At 35.8% G+C, this 21,885-nt stretch overlaps 2 protein-coding genes across 3 annotated transcripts in view; one reads left to right on the top strand and one right to left on the bottom strand.

Moving 5' to 3' along the window:
* LOC143904937 (EGFR adapter protein) overlaps positions 1 to 21,885 on the bottom strand; it is a 105,085-nt gene that overhangs the window by 65,310 nt on the left and 17,890 nt on the right. The window lies entirely within an intron of this gene.
* Positions 5,023 to 21,298, top strand: LOC143905074 (cadherin-23-like). Of its 2 annotated transcripts, none has more exons than XM_077420211.1 (25): positions 5,023 to 5,689; positions 9,436 to 9,701; positions 10,270 to 10,421; positions 11,369 to 11,749; positions 12,183 to 12,312; positions 13,028 to 13,395; positions 13,562 to 13,700; positions 13,832 to 14,087; positions 14,292 to 14,566; positions 14,652 to 14,977; positions 15,137 to 15,448; positions 15,510 to 15,783; positions 15,924 to 16,224; positions 16,443 to 16,638; positions 16,813 to 16,970; positions 17,088 to 17,269; positions 17,455 to 17,678; positions 17,763 to 17,951; positions 18,047 to 18,340; positions 18,447 to 18,686; positions 18,830 to 19,015; positions 19,197 to 19,333; positions 19,671 to 20,062; positions 20,332 to 20,596; positions 20,783 to 21,297. In XM_077420211.1, the coding sequence occupies exons 2-25, from the start codon at positions 9,500 to 9,502 to the stop codon at positions 20,892 to 20,894; spliced, it is 5,691 nt and encodes a 1,896-aa protein (XP_077276337.1). In that variant the 5' UTR covers positions 5,023 to 5,689; positions 9,436 to 9,499; the 3' UTR covers positions 20,895 to 21,297. The 2 variants fall into 2 exon arrangements, with proteins under 2 accessions (XP_077276337.1, XP_077276338.1); XM_077420212.1 differs by lacking the exon at positions 5,023 to 5,689 and adding an exon at positions 8,761 to 9,158 and having other exon boundaries at positions 20,783 to 21,298.

Below are 21,885 nucleotides of genomic sequence, written 5' to 3'. Positions count from 1 at the left end.
TGTAATTATTCCGTTTACCACCCACAATTAACATTACTATTGACGAAGAACTTTGTTGCCCTTTCACGTTATATTTACATAAGACCAACACGATTGTATTCACTCATGCTGTTTCTCAAGACTAGTTTTTAAATGGATTTTTAAGTGTTGTTTTAATTTTCTATACTTGTTCTGATTTTTTACAATCAAATTTTACCCAGAACTTAGAAGATATTGTTGTCAAAATATATTTTTTAAACCGATTAATTCAGAAGATTGTAATCATCCGAACAGCTTCCGCGTGTTTTTTAAATATTCGATAATTGCAATCGATCTCTGGGCGCCTTATGGTGAATCGTACATTATATTTATGTGCTATTTCAATTTTGATATAATATCCTGTCGGAGGACGCGCCTTATTCCGTCACGGAAGATCAAGCGCGCTGCATCTCTATGAAAATCATTGAACGTAATAAGCTGAGCAGCGCTATTCATGATTATCCCATAGCTCGTCGTATCTTCCGTCACTTTGCCACGTTCATCTACTATGACTGTTGCTCGTTTGCAGAATATGCGGAAAACGAAGTGTCACTAACATTCAGCCGATTTTTCTTTGCAACAATCTCGAAGCATTAATAGCACTCGTATTCTAAGAGTAAAAAACGAAGAGAAAGTTTTAATTTGGTAGTTTAATTATCGGGATATTGTGAGGCCTAAAATATTGAAACCGATAATAATTTCCGCTTTTATTACGAAGAAATTGACTCTCGCAATTAACGCGACATTGGCTACTTTTTGCTAATTCCTGGACATGCTGTGCAACGTTCGTTTTGCGTTTCATTTTCTTCACTTCTTGCCGCCTCATCATAGTCTCATGACGCATGATTCGCGGATATCCTTCGACCAGTCCGTTCATCTTTTTAGAAAGAATGTCCGCTTTAAACATCCACTTTAGAAAGATTATGCTACGTGCAGATAAATTTCACACACGAAACGTTCATCATAATATCATGACAGATAGAGACATTACATTATCCTTGCATGAGAAAGCATGTGTAGAAAATTTCTAAAAAGACATCACGTTGTGCATTTAGTTCTCGCTTATGTCTTACTATATCTTCACTTGTTTTGACTACTTATGACTATAAATACCACCAAATAATGCAATGTGACGTAGGATGTTAAAAATACTTCTAACGGACAAGTTAAAGGGATCGTATAATTATTTCGTTAACACTATCTCGTGACGTCAGGAAACCATAAAGTCATCGCGACCTTCCTGAGTTCGTATGGACAGTTGGCTACCTGCCATGTGAATATCTAGGTCTAGGTTTAAGTCTAGATTGTGGTTTATCCTAAAAGCCAGGTTTTATGTCGATTTTATGCACCCATTTTTTAGGGTCAATACTGCGAAAAGGATTAACGGGAGTTTTTGAAAGAAAGTATCCCAAGGAGATGACCGTACGCGTCCTTTCTTGGGACCATGGGCGACGAATCCGTTCCTGGCGCCACGGTGTGTGCTCGCCAGTTGCACACCGGCCGATACCCAGGTCTCCAGACTGGCTGCAGCTGCGAACCGGTTATATACTTTCATCTGGCAGTCTTAGCACGGTCCCTAAAAGAGAATCCGATGACTATAGCTGCGGTGCGCGAGGCGCGCGAGGAAAAGAGAAAGGAGAGAAAATGGTGGGGAGAGTTAATGCCTGTACCAAGGCACGCTTATGCATCGGAATAAAGGACGTCTCCCCCTACTCTCTTTTGTCTTTTTTTCTTTTCCTTTCTCTCTCTCTCTCTCTCTCTCTCTCTCTTTTTTTCTCTCTTTTTTTTATATTTTAACCCTACCACTTCTTCTGGTATACACCGGCAACACTCTCTTCGGCGCGAGTCACATACTTAGCCGAGTGGACGGCCGTTCAAAAAACGCTGCGCTCCGGAGGCAATACTTGATGAGATCGTATGACGGTCACCGCGGTGATGAAACGCGCATCCTGTTTGGCCGGTAATACATTTGACATGCATACTTGCAGACTAATTGACCGTAGATCAATAATTGGCCTTGTAGAGCGTTTGGCCGTAAAGCGATATTGAATTAAGCGCTATTTTTGAAAAGAAAAAAAAAGTTAAATGTATCGACTTGTGCCTTGCTCTATACGTTACTCCGCGTGAAATTGAAAAACGTACGACGATACAATATATCGATCGGACTTGAAAAGCGACTTTAAATTTCGCGGATTATATGGCGGCGATCGTTGAATTAATAATGTTCACTTTCCAAGTGAACGAGAAATAATAGGGAAGCAGAACTTTGAGCCGCGCTATACGCGTTAATAGTTTATCTTTGTGCTTATCTTCTGCGACAGTCGCTTGAAAGAGCATCCGATAGCTGTAACGGTAAGCGCGAGGATAAGAGCGAAGAGGGAGAAGAAAGGAATGAGAAAAGTTGTGCTGCGTATATACTAAAGCACAGTTACGTCTTCTTTTCGTTAAGCTGCGCTGCGCCAGTTTAACTGCCACGTTCCTTTTGGCGAATCGCGCATCAAACCGGATAGCGACCATCAGCGGAATTGAGATTTTGACGCGAATAAAATGACGTAGTTAGTTTTCAAATGGTTGCTGAAACTCCAAAGACCGAACTTTCGATAATCTAGAATCGATACGTAGTTGAAAGATATAAGAGGTGAACAAACGAGAGATACAAACGGAGAACAAGAGATAAAGCGGACAGACAATAATAAATTTACTCTCCTTTTTTTCTATGGACAAATCTCTGAATTTAAATGAGGCAAGCGTTGAGAGAGCGATAATCGAATTACTGCATTGATACGCAGGTAGAAACTTTAATAGTTCGCGAGTCTCTACATTCATAGCCAATTTATTGCCATGTCATCCTACGCGATGACATCCTTTTTCAGGATCGTCATTGATACATTGTCCCAATTTTATCTGTAAAACTTTTTACGCTCGGCTCACCATGCGTAGGCGCCTTCAAGGTCTACTAGGTCGATTTCACGTTTGTAAAGACCATGTAACTGGCGACAAATTGTCATGACCGACTAAAACGAGAGGCCTTGAGACACGATCGTATAATTGGTGTGTAAGAAAGAATGTTTTGGTGATGGCAAACGATGATCGTAACGACGTAACGACGTATAAGAGTTTAACATAAATCAATATGAAAGAATGTGATGGATATATTATGTCGCAAACAGATGTGACAATAGCTTAATCCTTTTTTAAATATCCATTAAAAAGAAATTAAAGCTGTAACAAACTTACGATTTTTGCTATTTTTGTATGAAATAAAATTTCATTTTGTGACATCTGCATTTTAAATGTAAGAAGCCAATATCCGTCTCTTTGATTCTATAAATATAAATTGCTAGCAATTATCGTCACATATCATTTCAATGTTTCCGATACGATAAATTTTATATAAAGAGATTCTCATTTTAAGTTCCCATTTACGAATCGAATTTTATTTTTACTTTGATACATCGATTTTATTTTTATTTTATATATCGACATATAAAAAATTATTTTAATTTCAGTATTTGGAATGTATATAATATGAATCTTTCATGAGCTAGGGCTTTCGCTATTTTGTTCCATCTGTATCAAATAAATATATATCTATATCTTCTTATTTTTTCCATTCATAAATTAGATTGTATCGTGCATCCATGTTTCTTCTTAAATGTTTATGGAATTATCACAAAAACATGGATTTGCAGTCCATGGATTTGCTAAGTCTATAAATGACTGTATGGATCATCTTTGCAAGTTTTATATAATATATATATTTTTTTATTAAATCAACTGAGGTTTATACAAAAATAAAGAAATCTTAAGATGAAACCGAAATAATCTTTTTCAGTACTTGGAATTCCAAGAAAACAGCACGCGACATCTGAGGTTCGATGTTGAAAGTGACTGTCCTGGCCGGTTAGTCAGGTTCAACGAACTTAACTTACAGTAGGTACACGGTGATACAGACGGTGATCATTTAAACCCGATAGATCATTGAATTTTTCCATGTTTTAAGCACATACCTGCCACGAGACTCTACTCGTAACGTTATTTGTAGTATCAATAGCATTTCTAGCGGGTAAGACAGAGTTTTGTAACACTGACATGTGCTAGATTAACTAATAGATTAACTATAGTTCACAAACTAGTTTCTTCATATCTTCGTAGAATTTATATAATGTAATATAATCCCATATAATGTTAAATAAAAGTATAATATTACACGTGTATTATGTATTACTGACAAATAAAAATCTATTCTTTTCTTCCTCACGTTTTTCTTCTTTTATCTCCTACGTCAATTTTCTTCAGTAGAATGGTAAAATTATTAACTTTGAAATGCGTAAATTAATTTCCTTAGGGAAATCTACACTACAATACTCTTCATGACACATTCTCTGTATTTTTTTTATAAGATTTTTTTTTCTAAATAATTTTTAGACTCATATTCTTAAAGTGTGTAAATCGCCTTTCTTCTTCGCAGAATTAAATTTACTTAAATTTATTTACTTAAATATCTTTACTCTTAACTGCATAAATTTCGCAAAGTTATTTTACTTTGTTTCTTTTTATAAATTTTATTACAAAGCCACGCGCCACTTTAAGGGTTCGCTGCATTAATAAATGTATATCATCCGACTCTGGAGTGTGCGTCCATACCCGATATGGAAGATTATACTGCCGCGCTAATAATCGCGCTACCGTTTCTTTTCCATCAACGATCGGCGAACCGCAGGCGGTGCCCTGCTATTCCCCACAAAATATATCTTCCCCTGCGGGCGGTGAGGTGGCACAGGTGACCGGAGGTTGTGACGAGAGGGGAAAGCCCCCTCGTGCACGCCTCGGGGAGCACGACGGGCTGAATTTAACTTGGAACAACCGTATATTTTGTGGTGTTCTGTGCACGGTCAGTGCCCACGCCACAGAACGAATGCCAGGCAACGATCTGCGCTCTCCCGACGGGAACCACGCTGGCTTCGCCCGTACCTTCAGTTTACTATCGTAAGCTCACTCGGACAGGTGAGCGCCGCGCTCACGGCCGATCGAGCGATGACACGGTTCTACGTAAATTCGTTTGTCAGCACCATAATCTCGCGATCGTGAAGAGAATTTGATTTTACCTTACCCACGTTAGGCCTAGAAATAACGAGGAACATGCAAAAAGTACTATTTACAATGCAAAAAGAGGTTAAAAAAGAATTTTGTTCACTGAAGGAGATTGTGCAAATTTTCGCTTCTGATTAATGACAGGATGCAAAGGATTTTTCTTCTTATTTAAAAAAAGGATATGGTTTCTTATATAGTGACAGTGATTTGATAATTAAATTATAATAAACCTGCTAATTTCCGTCATTATGTGCGTTATATAATCTACCGAATAGATAATGTATTTAAAAAACGTACTAATCATTGCGTCACTTCGATATTTTATCGACGATTTAGTGTGAAAAAATTAAAAAATAGTAATAATAACTAATTCGATTTAAATGTTTACTGGCACAGTTGGACATGTATAAACACATTTTACACGTTTCGCAATTACGCTAACGCTAGCACTGACAGCGTGTTAAAAGGTGAAGTTACAATAAGACAGTTGTGTGAATAAAAACATTCATTTTCACCGCTGGGACATACCAAACAAATCTGTTCCCGCCATTGTGCTGTACGTCATAGAAAAATTCTGGTGAGTACAAAATACTTTCGAACAAACACTAGTATAATTTTGTACTCGCAAACATAAAAATGATCTAAGCCTTTGTTCTGATGTACATTCAGAGAGAGATTTTTGCATTTTTATGCATTAAAAAATAAAGTATGTTGAAATTTGCAAATATCTTTTATTAATTAGCAGCAAGATATATTTAAATTACCACATTATGCGGGTTGTTAATATTTCGTATAATACAATTTTGAGTGAATAAATTAATCGATCCACTTGCAAAATTAAAAGGTTTGGTATAAAATCTATTTATCTCTGCATTTTCACGTCATGTTCATATTTTAATAAATGATCCCTTTTATCGGATTTTGATTGGTCGTGAAAAGGTAGAGGCCCGCAATTTTTTAGAAAGTTTCACATAAATTTTGAAACGTGACATTGACAGACAGCACGTCCATCACAGTCGGCATCCTGGTACGAATTATGCCAGTGTGGAATCTCACGTATCTGACGTGCAATTAATGATTATCTGACACCACCACTGAAAGTTTAATTCGAGGAATCAACGGTATTGTTCGCTACTCTTTGATAACTGGCCTTGTAATTCGTAAAGCAAGACGTTTCGTATACTTATTATTGTACAATCAATTTTCAACAAACTTCAGTAAGGAGTGAAGGTCTCTCTCTGTCTATCTTTCTTCGCGATCGAAGTAGAAGTTGAAGTTATATTACCTCGATTGTATTACATAATTACATGAAACACGAAAGGGCGAAAATAATATATGTATAGATGCTTCTACTATAAAATTTTGATTGATATATTGTAGATATAAGTAAATGAACAAATTTTTTTATACATCAAATAAAAATTAATTTTAACAAGTACTACTTGCATATACTGCATATATACATACACAAACACAAAGATGAATTAAAATAAATCTTATTATATAACATTATTTATTGCACATTTGTATAAATATATTTGTATTTACCTGCGTGCGACTAGCCTTTACATGCCGTGACTTCCGTTTATTACGGAATCAAAATTAAACGTTGAAGCGAAGCTAATCGCTGGACAGCGATCGGCGATTGTTAGCACTGACCCAAATTTCTTTATGACGATATATTAATTATTAAACGAGAATGTATATGACGCAAGAATGCAATCACGCTTCAACTTGGCTTATGTATCCTCTTATGGTGTTATGAAATTATATCTCCTCTCGTTAAATAATCGCACACCGCCATTGTATCTCATCATAATTATTCGTACGATGAGATAAGACGCCGTTAATTTCACTCCCACGAATAATGTTTCGTCGTGCCATAGTATGAAAAGGAAATTCACTTTGCTTATATACTTTGTTCGCACAGTAGCATCTGTTTATTGTCGTAACACCAGATGTAACCGCAGACCGACACAGAGAACTCCGGAATTGGCGAATTTTTCCTGGCGAAATTGCTAATAATTTCTGCGTACATTTTTTTTCGTCTGAAAATTAATTTCTCAAACTCAAATACCACTAAATAGAATAATGGAAAGTTCAGTAATTCCCTTGAAAATAATGTACTTTCTCTTAATTAAGATTAAAAAATTTAAAAATTTGTTTGAAAGGCTATTACTCTTGTCAGCTTCTTTTCCGTGGACTACCTTAATTTTGCAGCGTTATAAAAACGAAATACGTATCGATATCGCAGACAATTGGCGTGTCCGCGCCCACCAAGAAGATCCTTTACACATATGTGTTCATGGTGTGGGGGAGCTCGTCACGCAAGAAACTTCTGTATGGGGTTGGCCGGGCAACAGACAGTATTATGGGTGTATGTCAATATCCCGGACGGTGTTATCATTCGGAAGCATGCATGGCAGGTGTAGGAAATGACGTCACGCACCTCGGGACGGCCCCCCAATGGAAATACGACCTTACCGTCCCTTTATCCGAACCAGCGTGCATAGAGAAAACTTCCTTTATATACAGACACATGTTACTCTTTTTCGGTCAATGCTCACGGGGACTGCTACCGTACGAATAACCTGTGTCGAAAGTAAACACCGACGATTGTCGAACAATAAAATTATCCCGAATCTAAAGCGTTCTATCGATGAATCTTGTCGAAGAATTTCGCTATGCGCGAAGGTAAGTGCAAGTTGTAAAGAAGCCAGAGAAAATTTTAGTCACGCAATCTTCTTCATGCTATGCATTCGAATATTACACTTCTAAGTAGATCAAAGATTAGACGAATCATTATATATAATTAATTGCAATTGATGACTTTCAACAGCAAAGAATTTTTGCAACAAAACATACGTAGAATAATATTCTAGTCATTCTAGAGAGATTCTAAAAGAAATCTCTATATCTCCAAGCTATTAGCTAGATCCTGCTAGGTGTGTTGTCATTTATTATACTAAATAAATAAAATGTATGTTTCAGAGTAATACTCGGAGTAATATAATCACTTTTAGAAATAAACATAAAAATTGCCCGAAATCAGATCGGAAAGACCTGGTTTACATTATTGCAAATAAAAATCGTGTTACCCGGTATAATTCTTATCAACACTCATCAGAATAAGAAAAGATTCGTTTCCTGTATAGAAGCTACAGTCTTTATTCGTTGGAAATCAGATAGCGCACGTACTTCGTGCACATTTGAATACACGAGTATCCGCACATCGAGAAGCGTCGCACTAGCCTGTTATTTAGCAGAGTCTTAAAAGTCAAGAGCGTGGCCGATACACTCTGTTGGCAAGAAGAGCACCGTTCGGTGTGCTCACTCAGTGTTCCTTAAGTGTCAAACTATCTTAAAGAAGAATTCTTACACGAACACGGGTCAGTGCGAACGTTTCTTCCGCGTATCTCTGCCAAGCCTTGTTAGACAGTGTCTTCAAACTATCGAATATCTTTAACTATAGGTTTCTTAAGTAATTTAAAATTAATTTTTCCTTATAAAAAAAATAACATTATTATATATTCCTTAACTTTCAAATTTTTAAGATTATATATTCTCTTGTAGAACTTTACATTAAAATTTTATTAAAATAAAGTTTATCTAGAATTAATTAGACGTTATTTAAGTTTAAAATGTCTTTTATTGATAATCGGAGTTGGCTCGTTTCGAATCGTGACACTTTCTCGCCTGAGAATGCAACATTATATCATCACTTTATCAGCCGAGTAAGATCCTAGAAGGATCAAGCTATTAGATATATCTTGCGTAATGTGAGTACTTGGGGTTAGTTGGGAAAATCACTCTTTTAATTAATTGCGTACGGCACAATTTAAGAGCCGTGAGAAAACGTCGTTTCTTCCGGTACGTAAGCTTTCACTCCGGTTTAATCTCCGTGATCGTTCGCGGCGAGATACTCTTGACATTGCATCAAGACGACGTTTTACCGAGGAGAAAGCAACCACTCAGCGTGAATACCGGTTTACCAGTTATCAAACTAAATGCAACAAGTAAATAGACTGCGTATGGGTAAATAAAATGTATGTCAAAGTTTACAAAATGTAAAAGATGTGTAATAAAAATACTATGAAATATGTAGTATAATATTTTTTATGTATCAATCTATAATCAATGATAATATGTCACATTCTTAGCTCATATTATTGTAGATTATTTAGATTAAGTATTCGTCTATTTAATCAATTTAATAATTCATATTTGACTGCTCAATATGTCTATATTTTTTATGACATAAATTTTTACTCATTCAAAGCAACGTTTTTGTTAATAAATTGCACGTTTATGCATTGATTTCAGAGCACTAAGAAGTGAAAGATTCTACGAGAAGGAACATGTCGATTACAAGTATCGTTCGATCAAGATGACGTCGGATAAGCAAACGAGTTCGTCCTCCTGGCTGTTGCGATCATGTAAAAGAAGCCGGTTTAAAATAGAATTGTTATACTTCATATTTGGATATTTGTTGACGTATTGCTCGGCTAGAAACAATCCTCCTAGATTTCTTATAGACGGACAAACAGAAATTGTCCTCAGACTGAAGGAGGGGCCTGAGACTCCGATTGGTAAAGATAATAAGCATCCTTTTTAGAAAAGACTACACTACTCTCAAAGAGCGTTCAATTAAACATAAATTTGTATATATAATAAATAAGCATTAGTATATGGCTATAGCTTTTATTAAGTAAACAATCGAATAGAACTTTATGATCGATTAATTCATAGTGAAAAACGGGCGCGTCTTCATGCATACTTGCGCCGGTTGGTTACGGATCACAAAACTTATTACTAGTCTAACGCACCGATTTTCAAGCACCGTTGTACAACCGTTGCTGCTTTGTTTTTAATATGCGAATAAGATTATAAAAATTAATGCTTTTCTTTATGACTCTTTTTCGCTCTCAACATTCTTTCTTCTTATACAACTTTCTCTCTCTCTCTCTCTCTCTCTCTCTCTCTCTCTCTCTTTAAATATGAGTTAACAAAGTTATAAAATTCATTCTTGAAAATCTCTATTGATTGTCTTTTTAAGATTACACTAAATTCTTCTCGTTATTTTCTTCTATATGACCATGACATTTTTCATTTGATGTACATAAATAAAGGCTAAATTTATTTAAAAATTATTTACAGGTAGCCTAATTTACAAGCTCAGAGGTATCGATCAAGATAATGATATACTGACTTTTGGCGTTCGAGATCAGCCTGGTAGTGACGTGATTCGAGTCGAAAATTTCGGTTTCAGTGAAGCCAACATTTACTTAAATAAGTTGCTGGACAGAGAGGTAAATCTTACGTTCTAAATAATTTTTAATTCATCAAAATTATGAGAAGGCATTTATAGCAAAGAACAAAATTTTTTCTAAATTATTATATCAAAAATTGTGAAGAAAAAACTAAATCTTAACAACTGCTCGTCTTAACAACAAATATAAACTTTGTCAAGTGAGAGCCATTAAGCAACACAACTAGAGAAGCAAAAATAACGCAGGAAGAGATACCGCAATAATTCTTACGTTGTCCCATCATTGCTATTTCTGTTTTGCACGAGCAATTTACCTTTTCTTCGGATCACAACTTCAATATTACAGTCCAACAAACCATTAAAGAGAAATTTAAGTATCAGCAGCGAAGACAAACGTAATTTACCGATCATTTTTACGAGGATTCAAAGCTGTCATTTGTATATAGCCGTCATCATTGCACGCATAAAATAACGCATCCGAGATTAATTAACTTTCTATCGGTGATGGTGCTCGCGTTCGAATTATAATAATCATCGTGTGTGCGATGCAATTTTTTAAAACCTACATCGATTTCATCGAAACCTATACAAACTTGGTTTAAATTATATTTTATCTCTTATACTTTGCTCTTCCTTAATCTCAATATATCAAACAATTTGTATATCTTTTAAATATCAATTCCATTTTATCAGTAGTTTACATTATATTTCAGAATAGAATCCTATTTATTATAATATTTTATACATATATGTACTTATATATATATATATATATATATATATATATATATTTTTTTTTTTTTTTTAATATAGACCTTATGTACGTGTATATTCTGATTCTTTAAATGTTTTTGGTATTACACACAACATAAAAATTAATAACATGAAATTATTAAAAAAATTACATCTTGAATTCTGACAAGAATTATAGATCGTCTAAATCGGGTTTAATCTAATATTAAACGTATATTATTTGCGCTTTATCAGACAAGAGACGAATATGCACTCGTGTTAACATTAACGGATGGAAGATTGGGGGAGGGAAATTTCATCACGCAAAGTCTGCTGCTTTTGGTCGAGGACATTAATGACAATGTCCCGGTTTTTCGTCCACATCCTACCTCGTTAACACTTCGGGAGGATTCACGCCCCGGTATTTTAACAACGGTGGAAGCTACCGACGCCGATTTGGGTGCTCATGGTCAAGTGGTGTATTACCTTCAGGAGTTGGATGGCGATAACAACGTTTTCAGTATATCGACCGTCAATGGCAAGGGCGTTATACGCTTAGTGGGTTCTTTGGATTACGAACGAAAGTATCTGTATCAACTGCGAGTCTTGGCTGTAGATCGTGCAATAAATGAAAAGGTATTTTTTATTTAAATGAGCATCATCATTCTTTATTAAATATGTTAAATATTTATATCAATTTTGTAAATGAATTTTTTTTTTGTAAACATAACTTGATATTCTACATGTATATTATCAGTATACATATTATCTTAATTGAATAAGCGTTTGTTAAAAATTTTAAAAATTATAAGGATATTATTTAACAAAACGCGATACGCGCGGACATTACGTAGATAAAACCCGCACGATCTCTGATTACTGAATAGTTCAATGACTTTTTCCTGTAAAGTCAAGCGCAGTGAAGGGTGAACAATGCTAGAAGATAACTATCTACATAAGCGTCATTACAGTTATTTATTATAGCCATTTCTTCCAGGCAACTTCCTGTAAGGTAGTTTACTTATACTTAATTATTGTAGATAAGTGCTTAATCATTCTCTCCTACTAGGTAAACACGGGAACGACGGCGATTTTGATTAAAGTACAGGATGTGGAGGACCAGCCGCCGGAATTCATAGCCATGACGCCTGTTGCAAGGATTAGCGAAAATGTCAGGATTGGTACATCTGTTTTACAAGGTCAGCATTATATCTCGTGAATAAAACAACGTCGAAACTATTTCCAATTGCGGAATCTAATTTTAAGTATAATTTAACCAATTTAACGTAATAACAGAATAAATGAATAAATAACTTCATGCATAATAAAATTCATTTATAATGAAATTCATTCCTAATGAATGATGCTGCTTAATTAAGACAAAAAATTAACCGAGATACTGTAATGGTCAGTTTGCAGCCAATTAATTTAGAATTTCATTTTTCGACATACTTCAACACTTGCGGACGCACGCAACGATATGCGTGTGCGCACGTATAAAACTTCCTTTAAACGCTGCAACAATGATAAATCTAAGCGCATCGCTCTAATAATCGGATAATCGTGATACATGCTTTGCTCTATTACGACGGAAGAATAATGCGAGAAAAGTACGATCGCGAAGAGCTATGAACCGTTGTTCCTTCATTACTTTAAAACTGGGATAGCCATAAACTGGCACCCTCAGGCGTTGGATAGCTGAAACATTGAATGAACTGTGATCGTACATTTTGCGCTTTGTTTCGTGGACTCGCCTAAGATAAGGATTAATTCTGCTCTATTGATTCTTCAAATATTGAACGTCAATCGCTTTTAAAGACTATTATTGGTGACCTCGATATTTTCAGTGATTGCGGGAGATTCCGTATATAAAATTATGTAGCTCTAATGATCCGAAAATAAATCTCGTTGCAGTTCGTGCTGTAGATGGTGATAAGGGGATAAACAACAAGGTGATTTATAGCATTACGAAGGGACCGAGATATCTGTTCGATATTGATGCGATTTCCGGCGTCGTATTCACGAGAGCGCAATTGGATAGAGAGGCCGAGGAGAATAGCGATGGCACTTTCATTCTCGAAATTACAGTTAAGGAAGTGTCGAAGATTAATCCACCGCCATCTGTCAGCACCGAGGTGACCATTATTCTCACCGACGTAAATGACGAAACGCCGACATTTCGAAGTATGCTGTATCATGCCGAAATAAACGAGAACGCGCCGGAAAATACGCCAGCCAATTTCATTGGCGATGCTGTACCAGAAATTTTTGATCATGACTTGGTAAGTTGAAAGTAGTGAGAGAAAAATTGTTATTTTTTAAATAGAATTGTGACATCCCCCCATGCCGGAGAAAATTAGCGTTTAAAAATGCTGCTTTCTTGCAAAATAATTTCCTCTTACCGAATTTTGAGAATGTTGCTTGCAAGTGCAGTGAATTGTTTTTTAGGGTTCCAATGGCACGTTTCGAATATTTATCGAAGGCGATGGTGGAATATTTGATGTAACACCGTATCGTGGAATTAATGAAGCGCCGTTTTTAATACGCGTTAAGGATTCGAGTAAACTGGATTTTGAAAAAATATCTGGTAAAGTCATATATATTTGTTTTCTTTATTATAATTAAACTAGCCACCGTATTGCAAAATTAATATTGAAATATTAACGCTACGTTTCGTACTATGCCCACGTGTAAAACTTACGGATTTGATTCTTGCAGTGGTGAACTTTACTCTCGTCGCGAAAGAAATCACGCCGATATCGCCGAAGTATAGCGCGGTACCGGTTACAGTCTTTATAAAGGATCAAAATGATAATTATCCCGAGTTCACGAAAAGTATCTACGACGTGTCGATACCAGAGAATTGCGCCGAGGGCACGACCGTGGCTTGGATACAGGCTTTGGACGGAGACAGCGGTAACTTTGGAACGCATGGAATACGATATACAACTTTAGGCGGTAGCATTGCACATGCGTAAGATAATAAATTATCAAAATAATTTTTAAAAATTACGTTATACAATTTCGTCATATATGTATAGTTTTCTGTGTTACTAAATCAACAAAAAAAATTAAATAAGATTAAGAAGAGAGACTCTTTGTCCAGTATAACAGAAAGTCAATATGAGACATTAATAAATAATAAAACTTTATGACAGTAAAACAACTTTTGTCGTAGATTGTCGATGGATCCTCTCACCGGCGTGGTAACGGTTAAGCATCCTGGGCCCAGTTTCGATCGAGAATTAGTTGCTCGGCATTATCTCACCGTCGAGGCGCGAGACAATCTTGGAAAAGGGAATCGCAACGCCGCGCAATTGATAATTAATATTGATGACGTTAACGACAACGCTCCTATATTTCTACAAAATAAATACGAGGCAGTGTTGTTGGAGAATGAAGATCACTTTGAGTCGCCTTTGGTCGTCGAAGCGTCCGACAACGATTTAAATGGTTAGACAGCGTTTAATAAATAAAAAAAACACGAATAAAACGTATATCTCTATCTACGATGTGTCACACTTACATATCTGTCCAGGAACGCGAAACAGTGAGATAGTCTACACTTTGGTATCAAGCGAATTCTCTCGAAATTTCACCATCGATCCGAAACGTGGCATTGTTACACCCACCCGTCCCCTGGATTACGAGGCTCTGCCTATCAATCAGGGACACAAAGAAACGATCATACGTCAGTTAAGATTGACAGTGAGAGCCAGAGATATGGGTACACCGAGTCTGACGTCTGAGGTTCCTCTGATTATTTACTTGAGAGACGTTAACGATAATGCACCGGTTTTCGAGAGAGCTTTGTATAAGAGAAATATTCCTGAGGATTTGCCAGGTGGCACAAGCATAGTACAAGTACGTATATAATATTAGATACTTTATGTAATACGTCGCAAAGTTGTAGATATAAGTTTCTGAATTATTGCATAAAAAATTAAAAACACGAAAAAGACTGATAAGTAAATATAAATGTTATCGCGGAAATAAACAATGAATAAAGAATTGTTCCTATAGGTGAAAGCTTGGGACAAAGATCTGTCGTCGCCGAATAACAAGTTAGTCTATCGAATTCAGAGCGGAGCCGGAGACAAGTTCGTAATTAGCCCCGAGACAGGCGTGATCCGAGTTGCGCCGGGCTCGAACTTGGATCCGGATCTTACGTCGCCGAAAACCACGAGATACAACTTAAACGTTATCGCCATCGACAGCGGCACGGAAATTCAACGGACGGCCGAGGTTCTCGTGAATATCACGATCCTAGACGTCAATAATAAACCACCCGTTTTCATCGATCCCGGGACTGTCACTATCAGAGAAAACACTCAGGTATGTTATCAGACGTCTGTCTGCTGCTGTCTAAATTCTATTAATAAGCAAATGACTTTAGGTCGGTGCCTATGTTCATCGCATAGCGGCGCAAGATCCGGATGTAGCGCCGATTCTACGTTATCGCGTAGATCCCAATTCATCGGAGGCACGAAATGAGGAGGGTACTTTGATCAAAGTGCAAGAATATGACTATCTAGCAGCGCTAGAGTTAAACGCGGTGGATGGCTTGCTACGCATAGTAAAGCTATTAGATAGGGAGCGAGTAGAAACCATCAGATTGGGACTTGTTGTCGAGGATTTGGCCGCAGTAAGAGGCTTGCAAACTGCATCCGGTTAGTTTTTAGTTTTAAAGTAGTTTTGAATGATGGGGTCTTCCTTCAAATTTTTCCGCAAAAGTTTTCGAAATGTTTCTACAACTTTTCTATCATAAAAATATTTTACTAAAGCGCTATTATACACAAAATGTTTGCAGCCACACTGAGTATAATTATCGAGGATGAAAATGACAATAATCCAAAGTTTCGGAGACCATTTTACAGGCGTTCTGTTACTGAAAACAGTAAAAATGGTGTCAATATCGCTGGTATTGTTGCCGACGACGCTGATAAAAATCGTAGCATTACGTATTCCTTACAAGGTCCAAAAGAGATCACCGAACTCGTGCATTTAGATCCTGAGACCGGAGAAATGGTCGTCGCTAACAAAATCGACAGAGAAGTGTACTCGTGGCTGAATTTAACTGTTAAAGCCACGGACTCTGGAATTCCACCTCGGTAAGAGTTATACAATTAAATAATTATTAGGTTATTATATTACGTATATGCATCTGCATTAATTTCTCTAGACGTGTACAATTCTCTTTTCGCTTCGTTACATTATTATATTTAAAATTAGAAATTTATTATTAATTAAATCATAATTTTCTAGCACTACATGTAATATTTCAGCATTATTTTTTTATTATGTATGTCAAATTAATTAAATTTTGTAGATCAAGTTTATCGGAAGTATACGTTCAAGTTTTGGACGAAAACGATAATAATCCGTATTTCATCTCGAATGTCAGTAGTGTAACTGTTATGGAGAATTCAAAAATTGGCACGGAAATCACTGTAATACAGGCGGCAGATTCTGATAGTGGGGATTACGGAAAAATCACTTATCTTTTGGACAGAATATCATCTCAGGTAGAAAACGCTAATGACATAGAAATTTTTATAATAATTCTACATTTACTTTGCAACGTGCCTCAGCAATATTTAGCTTTATTGTTCAGTCAATACAAAACCGGTGTAATGTAATGACTATGTATCAATGTATATATACAACTTATTATTACAGTCGACTATTATTTTCAACAGGGGACTTTCGCCATTCACTCAGAAACAGGATCGCTGACAGTTGCTGATGTCCTGGATTGGGAGATTAGACATAGTTATGTTTTGGTCATAGAAGCGTGGGATAATTATCAATTTGGTTATACAGCGGGGGAGTCTCGAAACGCGTTTAAGCAACTCCAGTATGCAATATTTCTCGATTTGTTAATAATAAATATAATCTTTTATTTTATTTTAATTTTAAACTGTACCTAAGCCGTTTAGATAGTATCATTGTAAAACGGAAGATATTGTTTTAGAGTTACAGTCATTGACGTGAATGACAATGCTCCGAAAATGGATATACCTCAAGACTGCATCTCGATATCTGAATTTCATGACATACGGGACTTGATTTACATTATAAAAGTGAAGGATGCTGATGATCCGACAACGCCGAATGGACGCGTTATGATCAGGATCACTTCGGGGAACGAATTAGGTGGCGATTAATTTTTGAATATTGCTCCATAAAATATAATGTTTCGCACTGTATAATGCAAATATGCTATATATTCTAAAATTTATGAAATTCTGATACAATTAGCACACACACATATCTTTTTAAATATTAAATATATATAAAATGGATTTGGAATATAATATTGATGAAATTGTGATCAACAGGTTTATTTATATTGGAGCAAACTGATTATTGGACAGCAAAGATAAAAGCTGCGCAGCCATTGAGAGGAAAGTTTGGAAATTATACGTTGAACGTTGAAGCATTCGATTTGGGAACACCACCTAATAAGGATAATGGAATTTTGAAAATTTGCGTCACAGATTACAACGATAATCCCCCTTTGTTCGTCAGTCCCCAACACAATACCACTATCCGTGTTCCAGAGGTTCGTGTTTCTGGCTAATTTGCATAATGCTGTACTTCTAATGCGCACGAAATAGCGTTAATGATGTTAATGAAACGATTTCAGAACATAACAATAGGAAGTACGATTATTAAAATCGAGGCGAGAGATGCCGATACGGGATTAAACGGCGATGTGCATTATCGTTTAAAGCAGGATCTCGCGGGTCACTGGAAGACTTTCCGCATCGACGAGAAAACCGGCATGATATCCTTAAAGTTACCGCTCGATAGAGAGACGCAAAAATTATACGAGGTATGCAAACACATGATTTAAAGTGAATTTTATTTCTTTTTAATTATTTTATGCATCTTTTCGTGAATAAAATTAACGAAGTATTCCCGATATAGATACGCGTCGAAGCTTACGATTTGGGTACCCCGACGCCTTTAAGTTCAGATCTCGATCTAATTATTTATGTGCGGAACATCAACGATTTCGAGCCGCAATTTTCAGTGAGCGTATTTCACATTAATTTCACGGAGGAACAGCCGCCAGGATCGGAGATGGTGTTACTTCCAGAAACGTTTGACAATGACGACGTTGACGATTTGGAAGATCCTCCCACTCAAGTCTGTTATTTCATAGTTGGCGGAAACGACGACGGACTGTTCGTTTTAGATATTTATAAACATAAACTTGGCGTGAGTCGCTTGTTAAATAATATATTGACCAAATATATTTTTCAAAAGTTCATACTTTTCATCTCGTGGTGACTTGAGGAGAATTGATATTATATTTATCGTTTAGACTGCTAAATTGCTGGATAGAGAACAGCAAGAAGAACATGTATTACTTATTAAAGCAACGGAGGATTGCAAGACCGTGCCGGAAAATGAAACGACATTCGACAAGACTGACGCCACTTTATTACAAGTTGTCGTAAGGGTTGACGACATTAATGATAATGCGCCGCAATTTATTAAAGATGTTTTTACGGGTGGTGTTACCACTGAAGCCGACTTTGGCACGCAATTTATGCATGTGAAGGTAACTTTATATTATACTAATATTGCCTTGCGTATAACTATCTTATTGCCGCATCTTTTAATATTATAGTTAATAGCATTAATTAGTATTTCTTATATGTTTAATGCTTTTAAATGCATTTAATACGAAAATGTATATTGTAGGCAATTGATGCGGATGCCGGTGACAATGCTGTACTCAGTTATTATCAAGTAGGCAAAATTCACATGACGTTAACTGAAGGCTTCGAAGATATGCAACTGCAACCTTTTCTAGTAAATAGGGATGATGGAGCAGTGAGTCTGAATTTCGATCCGCAACGAGGGATGAAGGGCTACTTTGATTTCATGGTATTCTTATTTTAGTATATATTATTTTGATAAAATTGACACATATCTCTTCTGTATGCGCAAACAAACAATGCTACACTTTCGATCTTTTCTGTTATAATTTATATCTTATTTTATGTAATTAAAATATATAAGTTAAATATAAGACATTGCTTGTGTATAAAATATTGTATGAATATAGGTACTCGTTAACGATACGTATGGGTTGCAAGACACTGCGAGAGTTTTTATCTATTTATTACGGGAGGATCAAAGAGTTCGTTTTGTTCTCCGTCAACATCCGCCAGAAGTCCGAAGTCGAATTGAGACTTTCCAAGAGTAAGTGTAACATATTTCGTAATTGTATTAGGTATAGTGATATCAAGCAAAAAGTTATAAATCTTCATTAAAATAAAGAAATAATTATTTAACTAATAGCAGATATTTATAAGAAAATTAATTATAGTTTATTGGTGATATACTGTCACTGTAACATACAGATCTTATGCAAAGTATGATAATGTAAAAATATATATATATATATATATATATATATATATATATTTCCGATTATTTTTTCAATATAATTTCTTCAAATATTTTTAAATACTGGAGTTAGAACACATCAAACTTTAAAGTAATATCTGAAGCAAACATCTAAATTTTCCATTCACAGAGTCCTGGGTAACGTCACTAGTGCTATAATTAACGTTGACGAATATAAAGTTCATGAAAATCAAGACGGTTCCGTAGATAGAACGAAAACAGATTTATATTTGCACCTGGTGAATCGTCGGGACAATTCGATTCTCGAGGTATCCGAGGTTCTCGAATTGGTCGACAGGAACATCGAGAAACTCGACAATCTATTCAAGGAGTTCAACGTCCTCGATACGCAGCCAGCGAAGCCCGAACCGATTATACAGTACGAACAAGCGGGAACGACTTTCTGGCTTCTCACGTTGACCCTATTTCTAGGGGCTCTACTGATTCTGTGTGTCGCTTTATGTTTGTCCCAAAGGGCGTCTTTCCGAAGGCAATTGAAAGCGGCGAACGCATCACCGTTCGGTAATTTAAAACACAAATAACTATTTCTACTAACTCTGCTCCGCTCTCTTTCTAGCTATTTCCCACCACTTATTAGAACCTCTGTAAAGTTAATGCTCTGCTTTTAGAATTTCAATATAATTGACATAATTCTGACTTTCCCATAAAAAATTATAAAAAGACTTTTGGCAGTTAAATATCTACAAGTAAATATTTCTGATAATTTTTGTCGCAATCTTATTTCCAATGTTATAATATTAAAATCAATTTAATTTCATATTGTATCTCAGGTGCGTCGGACTCGGAATTTATCAGAAGTCCTGGTCGCGTTCCGAATACGAACAAACACAGCGTCGAAGGATCGAATCCAATATGGATGCACGCTTATGAAAACGAATGGTTTAAGAGCGACGAGTCATTCAGCCATACGTCCGAAAGAGATTCCCTCGACGAAAACGCACTTAATAATGAAGAGATGATGAATGAAGCTAATACAAACCAAAGAGCTGAGGATAAACCATATTACATAGAGCCAAGAGTTTCAACTATTTCTAGGTATGAAGCTGTTCTCCTGTTACAGCTCAATCTTAAGTAAAACCGATTTAATTTTAGGAACTTAAAAATAACCACCATAGAGAGATATTATATATCAATAATAATTACGATAAATATATGTATTACGATTAATATGTACAATGCATGGCGCATAATCCATTACATATATTTTTTTTACCATTACAGCGTGGAAAGTATCGATATTCAAAATAATTTTAATAGAAATTCACCGATTTACTCAGGACAAAATACGATTGTTAATCCCCTAGGAAAGAAGATCGAAACAACGGAATTATAACAAATCAATAAGTATTGAGGTCACGCGTGATTCACGCTACCTATGCCACTGAATATTCTTTAGATGCAAAATAAAACCCAGGATTATTTTGTACATAATTACGTTGCATAAACAACTAGAAAATAGAATAACTTCTCATTGACTGTTGTAACTTTAGAGATTCCTGCAAATTATTTATTGTAGCAAATTCAGCATGTAAAATATAATTAATTCATATTTGATATCTATTTTTATGAATGAATTGATATGTATGACAAGAGATATTTTATTATTATAATGAGTGCTGAATTTTTTGAACGATTTAATTTACATCTTAATATCAGTCAACGTCGACTACTTGCACAACGACTTATTGTACAACAAATTTTTGTACACCTTTGTATTTTTTATAGTCAAATAAATGATTTTTTTCAGTAAGTTCTGTATTCCTATTTCCTAAACAAAATCCTTCTCGGTTTAAAAAGAAGAAGTACCGCGCTAATAGATGCAGTTTAATCGCGTTAATTATTTTTTACACGACTTCTGACAGTAGTCGAACGCCTGACATACATATGTGACAGAAAATTAAAGAGTCCGAACAATGACCGAGGTATTATACGCACAGAGCAGCAGGTCACGGGTTGAAAAGTTAGGTAGCCGAGGAAACGGTTACCTATTCTCTTATCGTCTTCCTGAACGTCAGGGTTGCGTGCAACCTCATGCTAATCCAAAGCAGCTATATAACCGACCGGTCAGTGGTCGACCTCACCCAGGAACAACCCTCTTTAAGGCGTTATGGCGTCCTTTGCCCTTTCCATTAACATCCGCAATTATGGTGGCGTATGTTCCACTGACGAAAAGTTATCGTCCGGCAATAATACTATTAAAATGCAAAAATGTTTTAAGAACTTTGCATGCGTATAAATCTACAGCTGTATTTAATCAATCCATGTTTTCTTTTGTTTGCAAATGTAATTTTTGTTTAAAACGTAAAAATAATAGTTAACAATTT

The sequence above is a fragment of the Temnothorax americanus genome, unplaced genomic scaffold (assembly GCF_048541705.1).
Source record: "Temnothorax americanus isolate GAGA-0224 unplaced genomic scaffold, ASM4854170v1 Scaffold6, whole genome shotgun sequence".
Taxonomy (NCBI): domain Eukaryota; kingdom Metazoa; phylum Arthropoda; class Insecta; order Hymenoptera; family Formicidae; genus Temnothorax; species Temnothorax americanus.
The sequence above is the reverse complement of the archived record's forward strand: the minus strand, read 5'-3'. Positions and strand labels throughout refer to the sequence as shown.